The sequence below is a fragment of the Gorilla gorilla genome, chromosome 7, assembly GCF_029281585.2.
Source record: "Gorilla gorilla gorilla isolate KB3781 chromosome 7, NHGRI_mGorGor1-v2.1_pri, whole genome shotgun sequence".
Classification (NCBI taxonomy): domain Eukaryota; kingdom Metazoa; phylum Chordata; class Mammalia; order Primates; family Hominidae; genus Gorilla; species Gorilla gorilla.
The window spans coordinates 51935813-51951940 of record NC_073231.2 but is presented as its reverse complement, the minus strand read 5'-3'; the positions used below and the strand labels follow the sequence as shown (position 1 = coordinate 51951940).

Below are 16128 nucleotides of genomic sequence, written 5' to 3'. Positions count from 1 at the left end.
GGATGGTCTCGATCTCCTGACCTCATGATCCGCCCGCCTTGGCCTCCCAAAGTGCTGGGATTACAGGCATGAGCCACCATGCCCGGCCAACTCTGCATTTTAAATCGCACACATTAAGTACCTCAGTGTTTATGTGTCAGAAGTCTGTGCACGGTTTAGCTGAGTCTTCTGCTCAGTCTCACAAGGCTGCAAATCAAGGTGTTGCCTGGGTTACATTCTCATCTGGAGGCTGGACTAGGAAAGAATCTGCTTCCAAGCTCATTTGGGTTGTTGGCAGAACTAATTTTCTGCAGCTATATGGCTGAGGTCCCTATTTTCTGACTGACTTTCAGCCAGGAGCTACTCTCATCTCCTAGGTACAACCCAGAGTCCCTGCCACATGTCTCTCACATAGCAGCAGCTTACTAATTCTTCCTCCTGTTCTTTTTCCTCTTCTTATTCTCCTCCTCCTCCTCCTCCTTCTTCTTCATCTTCCTTCTTCCTTCTTTCTTCTTCTTTAAAATGGAGTCGGGGTCTAGCTCTATTGTCCAGGCTGCAGTGCAGTGGCATGATCATAGTTCACTATAACCATGAACTCCTGAGCTCAAGTGATCCTCCTGCTTCAGCCTCCCAAAGTGCTGGGATTACAGTTGTGAATCACCACGCCCTGCTAGCAACTCACTTCTTTAAAGTCAACAAGGGCATTTCTCTCATTCCAATCTACTAAGATGGATCTTATATACTAGAATGTAATCATAACACTGACACCTCATCACCTTTGCTATATTCTACTGTTTCAAAGCAAGTTAAAAGTCCTGTCTGCATTTGAGGAGTAGGGATAATGTGGGAGGAAACACCATGGGAAAGAGATCATGATTAAGAACTACCATGTTATTGTATCAGTTCTCTTAGTACCTATTGATGAATTTTAATTTCTTGTGGCACACTTTAGTAGATAATTACAGCAGGCTATTGGATGTGAGTCTAAAGCTTTGGGGATGGGTCAAAGCAGGAGTCCCAGATGTTACCTTCAATATCATACAGATAATAATAAGAGTGAAAGAATAAAGGAAGATGTGGGTAAAATTTATAGTTAGAGTATGGGATGGACTGGGAGAAGGCAAGTGTGAGATGACTTCAGGTGCCCTAAATTTTGTCTGTTTATTATGTGGTGAGGATATTTGCCAAGACAAGTGGTTGGGGGGTCAGACAGGGAAGATTGAAGTAAGGGCACCAATTATGGAAAGTCACCAAGAGAAAGGAAAAAAGAGTTGGCAAAGGAAAATTTAAGAAAAGATTGTCACGCAGTTCTGGGGCCTAACAGAAGTCAAGGACATGAATTAATTATTATTAATTAATCATGGGAACTATGAATAAGATTGTTAATTTACTCTAGCAGTGCCCAGAAGTTCTGGGAAGGAGGAGAGAAACCAGTTTGAGGGACTTTGAGAATTGTGGTTGTGTTACTACCTCAAGGGTGGGAGAACAGTTTTGCCGAAGGAGTTGAGGGTATTTGTGAGCAAACTGCAGGTGATCAAGCTGTCTGAGAAGTAGAGAGCAAGTGGATGGAGAGGTTCAGACAGAGAAAGCCAATCAAAACTTTCAGGAGATCAATATAGTGAAAATATGAGCAATGCAGAAGGATACAAGCTGTGCTGAGAGATTGTGATATTTGAGATCAAGATGTTTGATGTGGAATGATTCCATATAATGAGAAAATCCTGTGGGCAGCTTTAGTTTGCAGGTAGCAGAAATATCAGGGAGACAAAGCACTTCAGAGTTGAGCAGGGCAAGGAAGTATGAAGCTTAATGCATGGTTTGTCTAAGAATAAAGAGGTCACTATAGTTTCTTTCAAGTTGTTGAAAGGAAAAGAGACAGGAAAAGACTATGCCACTGTCTGAAGTAAGGCTGTGAGATTAATCAGAGGCGAAAAGATGGTGATAATGAGTGATAATGAAGAGAAATAAGTAGTATAGCTAAGTGACATTTCCCATAAGAGAACAGACACTTTTACTTTACTGTTGAGGCTTCTATCATAGAAGCAACACTGAACCAGGAGATCCAGCCCTGCTTCCACAGCCTGTGGTTGGTGGAACATGGGACATGGGGCAAGAGCATCCACCATCCCAGGAAGCTGCAGAGGAGGGAACGCTATTGTGGGAAGAATGGGGGCTGTGCTAAGACATGAAACGGGATATTTGAGGATGGAAGAGTGTTTATGTGGAAGGAAATGGCCCAGAGGAAGAGGAAAAATTTTAGAGGGAAAGTATGGCAGGAAGGAAGAGAAAAGCATAGATGAATTTTTGGATACTAATGAAACTGAAGGGGTTATAATTGAATGATGGTAAATAATGCCAATTTAAACCCTGACTGTAATTTTGAATTCTTGATTTTGGTGAATCTTTTCTTTGTTTTTGTTTTTGAGATGGAGTCTCGCTCTGTCACCAGGCTGGAGTGCAGTGGCATGATCTCGGCTCACTGCAACCTCTGCCTCCTGAGTTCAAGCGATTCTCCTGCCTCAGCCACCCAAGTAGCTGGGACTACAGGCACACGCCACCATGCCCAGCTAACCTTTTTTTTTTTTTTTTTTTTTGTATTTTTATTAGAGATGGGGTTTCACCATGTTGGTCAGGATGGTCTCGATCTCTTGACCTCGTGATCTGCCCACCTCGGCCTCCCAAAGTGCTGGGATTACAGGCGTGAGCCTCCACACCCAGCCTGGTGCATCTTTTAATTAGCCAGAAAACGTCTCAATATTCAAAGTACATGGGTATCATACTTTTCAGAAATATCTGAAGATATCCTCTTGTTGCCTTTAAATATATTTAGCAACATGGGACACAACATTTTCTCCTTAAAAGTCTATCATTTAATATTGTGGAGGAGAATCTTGAAAACAGCCTTATTTTTATTCCTTTGTGGGAATAAAAGACTAATTATTTTTCTTGAATACTTATGAATTTTTTTTTACTTCTGATATTCCAAATTTTACTGGAATGTCAACTATGATTTTTCGGGAAAATCTATTATGTGTAAGTTGAGTCTTATTTACTGTTCTCTATTTTTCTCATTTCATTTGGCATTGTGTTTGCTTTTCTTTGTTGACTCTCTTTTAGAGAAGTGTATCAAGCAAAGTGTTTTCTCTGTGTCACTGATTCAATTTTCTACACTGTCAGTTTTCTCTTTCTGGCTTTGAATGCAAATTTAAATATTGGTATTGCATTTTAGTTTCCTGTTGCTACTTCTTTATCTCATCTTCTTTTTATTATTTCTGTACACAGTTATATTTTTATTCATAGGTTGGTTAGCCTATCTTCTCTCTAATTTCTTTTTGCTTCATTGAGTCCACTTTCTTTTATTTTTGTTGAGAAGACAAAATAGTCACAGTCACATTCCAACATTTAATAGCTTTCCATTATAAATATTTTTTAAAACTATGATTACCTCTCCATTGTGAATACTGTATTCTTGTTTTCTATTAAATGATTCTTAAAATAATATTTTCTCTTTTTATTCAAACGTCAATGAGGAATGTTCTATCTAGTTCTAGATTTATCAACAAACAGTGTAGGTGGACTCTTCTTTGTTCTCTCTCCATATCGCTTGGAACTATTTGGATTCTTTTCAAAATTTTAGAGAGGTGAAATCATGGTTACTATTAAAATTTTCAATATTAGTTGAATCCTTAAAGTTTCTGCAAAATTGATGCATGACTTACTATCTCTTATCTCTTTTCAATGAACTGGATAAAAATATCATTGCTAAATTATTTGAATTAATATGGATTTTTTCTTGCTAGAAGCAGAGAATAAAGAAAGTCACAACATTCATTTCATTCCTCTCTGGCTCCTTTTAATACTCCTTTATATAAAGAGATGCTATATTTTATGACCAAGGTTTTTTTCTCCCATTACCTATGTTGCATTAGAAGAATTTATAGTCCAAGAATGGATATAGAAAGACAAATTCTGAAAGACTGTGAAACAACATAAGGAGATGACTCCAAGGTTGGGGTGGACACCTAGAAATCTTCCATTCTCTTTTTGACTGGCCTATATCCTGTCTTAACCTTATCTATGGAAATACTTCTGGGTTCTAGCAGACCGTGGACAAATATTTATGTTCCTAATGCTTTAGAATTTTCATGCCTTTTTGGTATTTAATGGGATTTTGGAGGTGGACAAATTGGGTAACAGCTAGTTAAGTACAACCTTAACATGAAAGTTTGAGGAATCCATTAATGTGTAATGGTGTATGTTAGTTATTTATAAGTGAGTGGCCAGAGAAAAGACTTATGAGTCATCCATAAAGCTAGGGTGGTTTTTAAATTTGTAAATTAAGACAAGAAGGCATAAAGAAACCCTACAGAATGCCACATAGATTAGAGGAATGGAAGATGAAGAAGGAATAAATGAGTTGAAGAAAGAGTTATCAGGTGATATGGGGATGAGGAAAAGATTGTTCTGTGTAAAAACATGAAATTCTTGTAAAAGAAGTCAAGAGGGATGAACTCTTGAAACACCCTTTAATTGTGGAATGGGCAAGACAGTGACCACCTTCTAAGGGGAATTTCAAAGTAACAATGTTGGTTGATTTAAATTTATCTTTCTTGCAATAGAAGATAAATTGATTTGGGTGAATATCAATGATTTTACTTGTCATGATAGATAAGGTGGCATCAAGTGAGTGAAATTTACTGAAATGTTTGTTTTTATTTACAACAGAATACAATGCTTTATTCCATGACATTCATAGAATGTTATTTTAAGTGATCAGAACCCCCGCCTGGAAAACATTTCAAATTAATTCCCTGTTTTTTGTTTTTTGTTTTTGACAGAGTCTCTATCACTCAGGCTGGAGTGCAGTGGCACAATCTCGGCTCACTGCAACTTCTGCCTTCAGGGTTCAAGCAGTTCTCCTGTCTCAGCCTCCTGAGTAGCTGTAATTACAGACGCCCGCCACCATGCCCGGCTAATTTTTGTGTTTTTAGTGGAGACGACGGGTTTCACCATACTGGTCAGGTTGGTGTCGAACTCCTGACCTCAGGTGATCCACCTTGGCCTCCCAAAGTGCTGGGATTACAGGCATGAGCCACTGCGCCCAGCCAATTTCATAGTTTTATATGATATAATCTTAATCATATGCATATATAAACTGATTCATATCAGATTTAAAAGTCTAATTTACAGATGAAATTAAACAAGTAATACTTTTGCGTGGGTACATTATTTTTGATAAGAGGTGACCTATATGTTTTGTCAAGTATATTTAATGACCTCATGGACTTGGTTTTTGGTCAATCTTGAAATCACTTTGTTGCCATTTTATATATATTTTGTTTTAACAGAATCCAAAGGAACAAGAAGGGATTTCAGAAGCTATGATAAACCTTGGCAATTAAATGCAAAGAAGCCTAAAAAATCAAAAAGTGACCTTGCTGTGTCTAATATTTCTCCACCATCACCGGACTCCAAATCATGTAAGGAAGTCTCTTATTCAAATGCTATTCAAAGCATGTAAGTTTATGTTGTTAAGAAAATGAAGAAAAGGTATTAATTGAAGCCCAACTTTTCATCTGATATTTCTGGCCTTTAATCTTAGTGAATTTCACTTTTACTCCGCATTTACATTGATCTTCATTCATACGTATGTATTTGCTTGCTTATATTCTCAAACATGTGTAATTCACTTGGACCCTTTTGAGTATAATATTCCTTGAAGAATATAAACTGCATGGAGCGGGTGTCTTGTTTCTCATAGCCAATTGTAGCATTACATCATATTGAAAGCAGTAGCTACCTATATTTAATGAAGTATGTAAAAGCAAGTTAAATCTCTTAGAATAGAAGCAAAGAAGATTTCTATTCAAAACATTTAATAACATTTTTAAAAAAATATTTCATCTGGGATTTTCCTGAAGTCCTACTCATTAATTTGTGATGGAAGTCCCTATATTCTCTTCACTACTACTGTAATATCTTTGTTTTTATGTTACTACAAAGGAATGACTGAGTTTGGGTATTTTATAAAGAAAAAAGGTTTATTTGGCTTACGGTTCTGCAGACTGTACAAGAAGCATGACACTAGCATCTGCTTCTTGTGAGAGCCGCAGGAAGCTTCCACTCATGGCAGAAGGTGAAGGGGTGCACACATCATATGGCGAGAGGAAGGAGAAAGAGATAGCAGAGGGAGGTGCCAGGCTCTTTTTAACAGTCAGATCTTGTAAGAACCAATAGAGTGAGAAGTCACTCCTTACCATGAGGACAGCACCAAGCCACTCATGAGGGATTGACCCCCATAACCCAAATACCTTCCACCAGGCCCCACCTCCAATATTGGTGATCAAATTTACCATGTGATTTGGAGAGGACAAATATCCAAGCTATACCACCTAAGTATCCCTTCTCTCTCAATGGCCTACTGCTTTGGTAGCTACTGGGATTCTCCAGTGCTCTGCTATCCCCACATATGTATAAACATGTCAAAAATCTCAGGAGCCTCTAGAAAATCACAGCTATTCTTGGAAGAAAAGAGAACTTGCAAGCTGTTCTTCTTATACATCAATTCCTTGTGCTTGTTACAGGGTGAGATGTTTGATTTTAGTTTCAACAGAGAAAGGAGTAGGCAGAAAATATTTATCTTTGTTTGAAAATGTTTGAAAAACCACTATGTGCTAACTGGAATCTGCATCTGGGTCATTTGTGAAAGCAACTAAATTTAACTTTGTGAGCAGCTTCATTTACATAGTGGTACTCATAAAAAGTATTGCATTAACCACACCAAGTTCTTGTGAGAATTATATGAAGTGTTAACAACTTAAAATGTTCTTCAGAAATTGTGATTGTAACCAAATTGTCCTGCTTCATCAGTTTGGTATATAGAATTAGGTCCCAACATTTTAAAAAATATACAAGTTTAAAATTTGCATGTCTTTTTTACAACAGTATAGCCAGTAATATCCAGCACAGTGCCTGTTTCAATTAATAAATGCTAAATGATAAAAATGAATAAAGGAAGAAATAAAAAATGAAATGAATAAAGTCTCAGTATCCCTTTTCATCATGGATCCCTACCTCTCTCTCTTTTTAGTCTTGCTTTCTTCCAATGATAAGTTCAAAACCTTAGGAGATTAGTAAATTACAGAATCAGTTCTGAATTTGACCACTTCATCATTAAGGGGAGAATGCCTAAAGGTCCACTCATTGTGCAGGTCCTGTGTTCTTTGTAGGATGCTATGTAGCCACAGGGTGCTGCTGGTGGTCTGGCGTCTGAATATATTCCTTTTTACTCAGGTAACCTACTCCCAACCTCTAGTTTCACTAGACTGTTACCAAGCTTTTTAAAGCAAAAATAATAATAAAATAGCATACTTTTTTTAAAAAAATAGCCTATGTAGAATTAATATATATGACAATAAGAATACAACAGATTTAGGGTTATTCTTTGGAAATACTTGTTAAAACAAATTATTTCTGAAGTAGTAAAATATCTCTGTACATAGATTGTAATGAGTTAAAGATGCATTTTTCATCTCTAAAGCATCACTAAGAACTAGCACAAAATGCTTAAATTAAAAATTAGTAGACACATTAGAATTGGATGTGAAAAAAGTATTCATCCTCACAAAACAAAGGCAGGAGAAAAGTAACAGGGAAACAAAGAACAGATTGGAAAAATAGAAATTGGACACCAATATTGTAAGTTGAAGTACAGACATGCCCACAATTATAATAAATATAAATGTACTAAACTTTCCAATTAAAGCAAATATTGTCAGACTGAATAAAGAGTATAGATTTTTTAAAATATAAGAAACATACTTAAAACATGCAGATACAAACAGTTTGAAACTTTAACAAAAAGAAGCCTATATGGCTAAAGTAATAATAAACCAAATAAAAATTTAAGATAAAGGATATTACCACAGATAAAGAGACCATATCATAATCATAAAAGGTTATTTAATTAAGAAGACATCATAATACTAAAGGTTTATGCACCCAATAGCAAAAGTTCTGAATACAGGACACAAAAATATATAGAACTAAAGGAAGATATAAACAGAATAAATTGACTGAAAAAATTTAGTAAGAATATAGACAATTTGAACAAGACTTTCAACTGCATTGACTTAATTAATATTTATAAACACTATGCTCAACAAAGTTAGTCACATGGAAGAACAAACAAACAAACAAACACAACTTTGATCCTTACCTTAAATCATACCTGAAGAGAGGCAAAAACTTTTTAGAGATGTTCCAGTTACTATGGTTTATAACAAATCACACCAAGACTTTTTTACATAAAATTAACATAAGATTAACCATCCTAAAATGTGCAATTCAGTGGCATTCAGTACATTCACAATATTATGCTACCTAGCCCCTATCTAGTTTGAAAACATTTTCATCATCCCAAAAGGAAATCATGTACCCAGTAAGTAGTGAGTCAATGTTCCCACCTCCTACCAGCCCCTGGCAACCTGCTTTTTGTCTCTATGAATGTATCTATTCTGGGTACTGGCATAACTTGGAGATACTGTGGGTTCAGTTCCAGGCCACTGCAATAAAGTGAATATCACAATGTCAGTCGCACAATTTTTTTTGTTTCCCAGCACATAAAAAAGTTATATTTATACTCTACTCTACTGTAGTCTAGTGTGAAACAACACTATGTATAAGAAAACAATGTACATATTTTAAATAAAATATTTCCAAAGATTCGAACAATCATCTGAGCTTTCAATGAGTCATAATCATTTTGCTGGTGAAGAACCTTGCCTTGACATTGATGGCTGTGGACAGTTCAGGGTGTTGGCTACTGAAGGTTGAGGTATCTGTGGCAATTTCCTAAAATGAGACAACAATGAAGTTTGCCAATGGACTCATGGAGCCAATAGACTCTTCTTTTCATGAAAAAGTTATTCATAATATGTGATGCTATTTGGTGGCATTGTACACAGTGTAGAACTTCTTTCAGAATTGGAGTCAATCCTCTTAAACCCTGTCACTGCTTTATCAACTAAGTTGATGCAATATTTTAAGTTGATGCAGTATGTTAAGTCACTGCTTTATCAACTAAGCCGATGTAACATTTTAACAATATTCACAACATCTTCACCTAGAGTAGATTCTATTTCAAGAAACCACTTTTATCCACTCATCCATAAGAAGCATCTCCTCATCCATTCAAGTTCTATCATGAGATTGTGGCAATTCAGTCACATCTTCAGATGCCACTTCTATTTCTAGTTCTCTTGCTATTTCCACCATATATTCAGTTACTTCCTTCACTGAAGTCTTGGACACTTCAAAGTCATCCGTGAGGGTTGAAATTAACTTCTTCCAAACTCCTGTTAATATAAATATTTTGATCTCCTCCCATGAATCACAAATGTTCTTAATGGCATCTAGAATGGTAAATCTTTTTAATGAAGTTTTTCAAGTTATTTGCCCCCAGATCCGCCAGAGGAATCAATATCTATGGCAGATATACCCGTATAAAATATATTTCTTAGGTAATAAGACTTGAAAGTCCAGATAACTTCTTGATTCATGGACTGCAGAATAGATATTGTGTTAACAGACACGAAAATACTAATCTCCTTGTACATTGCCATCAGCACTCTGGGGTGACTGGGTGCATTTTCAATGAGCAGTAACATTTTGAAAGGAAGCTTTTCTTCTTAGCAGTAGGTCTCAAGATCGGGCTTAAAATGATCAGTAAACCATGCTGGAAATGGATGTGCTGTCATCCAGGCTTTGTTGTTTTATCTATAGAGCACAGACAGAGTAGATATAGCATAATTCTTAAGGTCCCCAGGATTTTTGGAATGGTGAGTAAGCATTGACTTCAACTTAAAGTCACCAGCTGCATTAGCCCCTGATAAGAGAGTCAGCCTATCCTTTGAAGCTTGAAGCCAGGCATTGACTTCTTCTCTCTAGCTATGAAAGTCCTAAATGGCATCTTGTTCCAACATGAGACTGTTTTGTCTACATTGACAATCTGTTTTTTAGTGTAGCCACCTTCATCAACTATCTTAGCTAGATCTTCTGGATTGGTGTGGCTTTTCCATCAGCACTTGCTACTTCATCTTACACGTTTGTGTTATGGAGATGGCTTATTTCTTTAAACCACATGAACCAACATCTGCGAACTTTCAAATTTTCTTCTGCAGCTTCCTCAGCTTTCATGAATTGAGGAGAGTTAGGACCTTGCTTTGGATTAGACCTTGGCTTAATGGAATGTTGTGGCTGATTTGATCTTCTATCCAGACCACTCAGACTTTCTCCATATCAGCAATAAGCTTCTTTCACTTTCTTATAATTCGTGTGTTTACTGGAATAGCACTTATAGTTTTCTTCAAGAACTTTTCATTTGCATTCACAACTTGGCTAAATGTTCGGCACCAGAGGCCTAGCTTTCAGCCTACCATGTCTTTCAACATGCCTTCCTCACTAAGCTTAATCATTTCTATCTTTTGCAGAGACCTGCAACTCTTCCTTTCACTTGAACACTTAGAGGCCATTGTACGGTTTTAGATTGGCCTAATTTCAAAATTGTTGTGTTTCAGGGAATAGGGAAGCCCAAGGTGAAGGAGAGAGGTGAGGGAATGGCTGGACAGTGGAGTAGAGGGAACACACACATTTATTGATTAAGTTCACCATCTTACATGGGTGTGGTTTGTGGCACCTGAAAAGAATTACAATAGTAATATCAAAGATCACTGATCACTGGTCACCATCACAGATATAATAATAATGGAAAAACTTTAAAATATTGTGAGATTTACCAAAATATTACACAGAGGCACAAAATGAGCACATGCTGTTAGAAAAATTAAGCTGATAGACTTGTTCAATGCAGGGTCCCCACAAATGTTTACTTTGTAAAAAAAACAACAAAAAAATTATCTGCAAAGCATTATAAAGTGAAGTACAGTAAAGCAAGGTATTCCTGTATATCATACGAGTGAAATCACAATGTATGACCTTTTGTCTCTGACTTACTTTACTTAGCATGTTTTTGTGGTTTATCTACATTGTGGTGGTATGTACACTACTTCAGACCTTTTCGTGGCTGAATAATATTCCATTGTGTGGTTAAACCACATTTTGTTTATCCATTCATCTGCTGATGGGTATTTTGTTTGCTTCTATCTTTTAGCTATCTTGAATCATATTGCTATGAGCATTCATATACAAGCATTTTTATTACCTTTTTCATTATTTGCATAATAATTGATATATAATGTAAATAATATAATAATTTATATTACTGTGTACTTGATTTGCTGGGTTATATGATAATTCTATGTGTAACTTCGAGGAGCTGCCAACTTTTTTTTCAAAGAAGCTGCACCATTTCACATGCTTACTAGCAATATACAAGGGTTTCAATTCTTCATGTATTTACCAAATCTTGTTATTTTCCTTTCTTCCCTTTCCTTTTTAAAAAAAATTTACAGCCATCCAGTTGGATGTAAAGTGGTATCTCACTGTTGTCTTGATTTGTATTTCCCTAAAGGTTAATAGTTTTGAGCATCTTTTCAAGTGTTTCTTGGCCATTTGAATATCTTCTTTGGAAAAATGTCTATTCATACACTTAGCTCATTTTTAAGGGGGTTGTTACTCTTTATTCTTGAGTTATGAGAGTTTTTTGTATTCTGGCTACTAGATCCTTATCAGAGATATGATTTATGAATATTTTTTCCACTTGGGGAATTATATTTTTACTTCATTAACAGTGTTATTTTATGTACATCAGTTTTTAATTTTGATGAAGCTCAATTGATCTATTTTCCTTTTTTTTGGCTTGTGTTTTTGGTGTCGTATCTAAGAAACTCTTGCCAAATCCAAGGTCATAATGACTTATCTCTATAATTTCTTCTAAGAGTTATAGTTTATGCTCTTACATGCGGGTAGTTGTTCCATTTTGAGTTAATTTTTGCATATAGCAGATGATGGGTGTCCAACTCCATTTTTTGCCATGTGGATAATCAGTTGTCTCAGTACCAGTTTTTTGAAAATACTATTCTTTCCTCATTGAATAGTCTTGTCACCCCATTGAAAATCGATTAACCATGAATATGAGGGTTTATTTTTAGACTCTCAATTCCATTCCATTAAGCTACATGTTTATCCTTTTGTGGGTAACACACACTCTGTTTTGATAACTGTAGTTTTGTAATAAGTTTTGAAATTGGGAAGTATGAGTCCTCTGACTTTATTTTTCTCTTTTTCTCTCTCAGGATTGTTTAGGCTACTCTGAGTGCCCTGAAGTTCTATATGAATTTTAGAGTCAGTTGTTTAAAATATTTCTGCATAAAGGCCATTTGGATTTTCTTAGGAAATGCATTGAATCTGTGGATCACTTTGGAGAGTATTGGGAATATAACAGGATTTCCAATTCATGAGCATGTAATGTCTTCATTTATTTAGATCCCCTTTAATTTTGTTAAACAATGTTTTGTAGTTTTTGGCATACAAGACTGGCATGTCCTTGGTTAAATTTATTCCAGAGGATCTTATTCCTTCAGATGCTATCATAAATGGAATTGTTTCTTACTTTCATTTTTAGATTGTCATTGCCAGGGTGTAGAAATAAAACTGATTTTTGTATTTTGATCTTATTTCCCAAAATTTTGCTGAACTAGTTTATTAGTTCTAACACTTTATTGTGAGTTCTTTAGGACTCTCGAAAGATCAGATTATGCCATCTGAATATAGAGATAGTTTAACTTCTTCCTTTCCAATTTGGTTGCCTTTTATTTTTCTTTTCTTGCCTAATTGCCCCAGCTAGAAATTCCAATACAAGGTTGAACAGAAGTGATGAAAGCAGGAAGGTATCCTTTTCTCATTATTCATCTTAAGGGAAAGACTTTTGGTCTTGTATCATGGAGTGTGGTGTTAGCTGTGAGTTTTTCCAAAATGCCTTTTATCATGTTGAGAAAGTTCTCTTCTATTCCTAGTTTGTTGGATATTTTTATGATGGAAGTGTGTCGCATTTTTTTCCAGTGCTTTTTCTCAATCAATTGAGATAATCATGCAGTTTTTCTTATCATTCCATTAATATGATGTGTTACATTTTATAATTTTCTTAAGTAACCCTTGAATTCCTAGGATAAATACTTGGTCGTGATGTATAATCCTTTTAATATGCTGCTGGATTTAGTTTGTTAGTCTTTTATTGAGGATTTTACATCTACATTCGTAAAAGATATTGGTCTGTAATCTTCTTTTCTCGTAATGTCTTTATCTTTGGTACTGGGGCAATGCTGGCCTCTTAGAATAAATCAGAATGTGTTCCCTGTTCTTCAGGTTTTTTTGGAAGAATTGATAAAACTTGGTGTTAATTCTTCTTTAAATGCTGGGTTGAATTTACCAGGGAAGCCACTTTATCCTGGCCTTGTCCTTGTTGGGAGATTTCTTTATTACTGAGTCAAAGTCTTTACTTGTTATAAGTCTATTCTGATATTCCATTTCCTCTTGAGTCAGTATTGGTAGTTTGCATGTTTCTAGAAATTTTCTAAGTCATCCAGTTTGTTGGCATACAATTGTTTATAGTATTCTCTTATAATACTTTTTAATTTTCTTAAAGTTTGTAGTAATGTCTCACTTTTATTTCTAATTTTAATAATTTGAGTTTTCTTTTTCAATCAATCTAGCTAAAGTTTTGTTAACTTTTTCATCTTTCTAAAGAACCAACTTTTGGTTTTGCTGATTTTCTCTATTGTTTTTCTATATTCTATTTCATTGATCTCTGCTCTAACCTTTACTATTTTCATCCTTTGGTAGCTTGGGTTTCTTACGCTCTTCTTTTTCTACTTCCTTAAGGTGTAAAGTTAGATTATTGATTTGACATCTTTCTTCTTTATTAATGGGGACATTTACTGCTATAAATTTCTATCTGAGCACTGCTTCCACTGCATATCATAAGGTTCAGTATGTTGTTTTCATATTTTTTGTCACAAAGTATTTTCTAATTTATCTGGTGATTTCTTCTTTGTCTCATTCATTATAAATGAGTATATTGTTTAATTTTCTCATATTTGTGAATTTCCCATTTTTCTTTTTCCTTTGACTTCCAGTTTTATTCTTTTGTTGTCAGAGAAGATACTTGGTATGGTTTCAATCCTTTAAAATTTTTGAGATTATTTTGTTGCCTAACATAAGATCTCTCCTAGAGAATGTTCCATGCACACTTGAGAAGAATGTGTATTCTTGTTAAAGTGGAATGTTCTGTGTACATCTGTTAGGTCTTACTGGTTTACAGTGTTGTTCAAGTCCTTCATGTCCTTATTGGTCTTCCTTCTATTTGCTCCATTATCGAAAGTGGGGATTTTAGAGTCCACTACTATTATTGTAGGGCCCTCTAACTCCTTAAATTATGTCAATATTTCCTTCCTATATTTTAAGGCTCTGCAGCTAGGTGTTTATATGTTTATAATTATTATATCTTCTTGATAGATTATCCTTTTTATCACTATATAATGCCCTTCTTTGCCTCCTATAATGATTTTTGTCCTAAAATCTATTTTGTTTGATATTAGGGCAGTCACCCAGCTCTCTTTTCATTAATATTTGCATGGAATATCTTTTGATCATTATTCCTTTATTATTCTTTCTCTTCTGTTCTTTTAGTATTACCATTATATGTCAGCACATTATACATGTTGATCAAGTAAAAAAACTATTGACTCAATCAATAACTGAATGCTATTTGATACAAATTTACATCTATTTCTTATTGTAAATATAATGAGGTTAAAACGCTTTAGGAATAGAAGGATATTTTCTTAACTAAAATATTGCCTGGAATAAATATTTATAGAATAAAACCAAAAAATTTTCTGAGTATTGTTCATATGTTTTAAAGAAAAAAGGAAAAAGACATAAATATTTTAATAGTAATTAACTTCTGTGGGTAGAAAAAAACAGTTATCAATTCATTAAAAAAAATTTGTGTCTAGCTGGGCGTGGTGGCTCACGCCTGTAATTCCAGCACTTTGGGAGGCGGAGGCAGGTGGATCACGAGGTCAGGAGATCGAGACCATCCTGGCTAACACAGTGAAACACAGTCTCTACTAAAAATACAAAAAAAAAAAAAATTAGCAGGGCATGGTGGTGGGTGCCTGTAGTCCCACCTACTCGGGAGGCTGAGGCAGGAGAATCACTTGAACCCAGGAGGCGGAACTTGCAGTGAGCTGAGACCGCACCACTGCACTCCAGCCTGGGTGACAGAGCGACACTCTGTCTGAAAAAAAAAAATTTCTGTCTAAAATTTACTTAAAATAGCTACTATATATTAATCAGAAGAACTTTCTGAAGAAAAAAGCAACTTCTTAGCCCATTCAAAAGATTGTGAGCTTGGTAGAATGTAATATCTTCAGTGCAGAGTGTTTTGTTACCTTAATCCCCATTTATATAGAACAGTGACAAACACGTAATTTATGCTATGTGAATGAGTGCATAAAAGATTGAATGAATAAATGAGGATAATGTAAAGATGGATTTTTACTAAAATATATTCTAGCCTTTATGTAATATTAGTTTAGAAATTGTGCATTTTCAAATGCACTTATACAAACCAAAAAATAGCACTTATACAATTCAAACTGGCATAGGGACAAAGAGCTGCAAGGTAACATTATATTATCAATCTCCAATAGTTATGTGTCATAGATAAGATAAGTAGGTTTTGATGAAGGTTTTGCCTTGTAATGTTTTGGCATTTTCAAATAACCAAAAAATAGCACTTATACAATGCAAGCTGGCATAGGGACAAAGATCTGCAAGGTAGCGTTATAGTATCAATCTTCAATAGTTATGTGTCATAGATAAGATAAGTATGATTTGATGAAGGTTTTGCCTTGTAATATTAACTATTTCCACTGGTTACCTATTGTATGGAATGGTTGCAGATCATGAGCAGAATTTTGGCAGAAATGACAAGAAAGACATTGTCTGTCAATATTCTGTGCATGATAGTGAATGCTGATCCTTTATAACCATTTCAAATTTATAATCCAGATGAGAAAATTGAGGTAAATATGTTGGTTTAGGTTAAAACCAAAAATTGATATCAACTCTCAGTTGTTTTGTTTATGCTCCTGCATTTAAGGGAGGCATTCTCAGGGTATTTTT

At 35.2% G+C, this 16128-nt stretch overlaps 1 protein-coding gene across 5 annotated transcripts in view; it reads left to right on the top strand.

Annotated features, from left to right (window-relative positions):
* The window catches only part of C7H8orf34 (chromosome 7 C8orf34 homolog), a 486354-nt gene that overhangs the window by 104035 nt on the left and 366191 nt on the right, over positions 1 to 16128 (top strand). For all 5 annotated transcript variants that reach the window (XM_031013951.3, XM_031013950.3, XM_031013949.3 and 2 more), the window contains exon 3: positions 5328 to 5459. In XM_031013951.3, coding sequence (XP_030869811.2) covers positions 5328 to 5459 — 132 coding nt within the window. The remainder of the gene's footprint in view (positions 1 to 5327; positions 5460 to 16128) is intronic.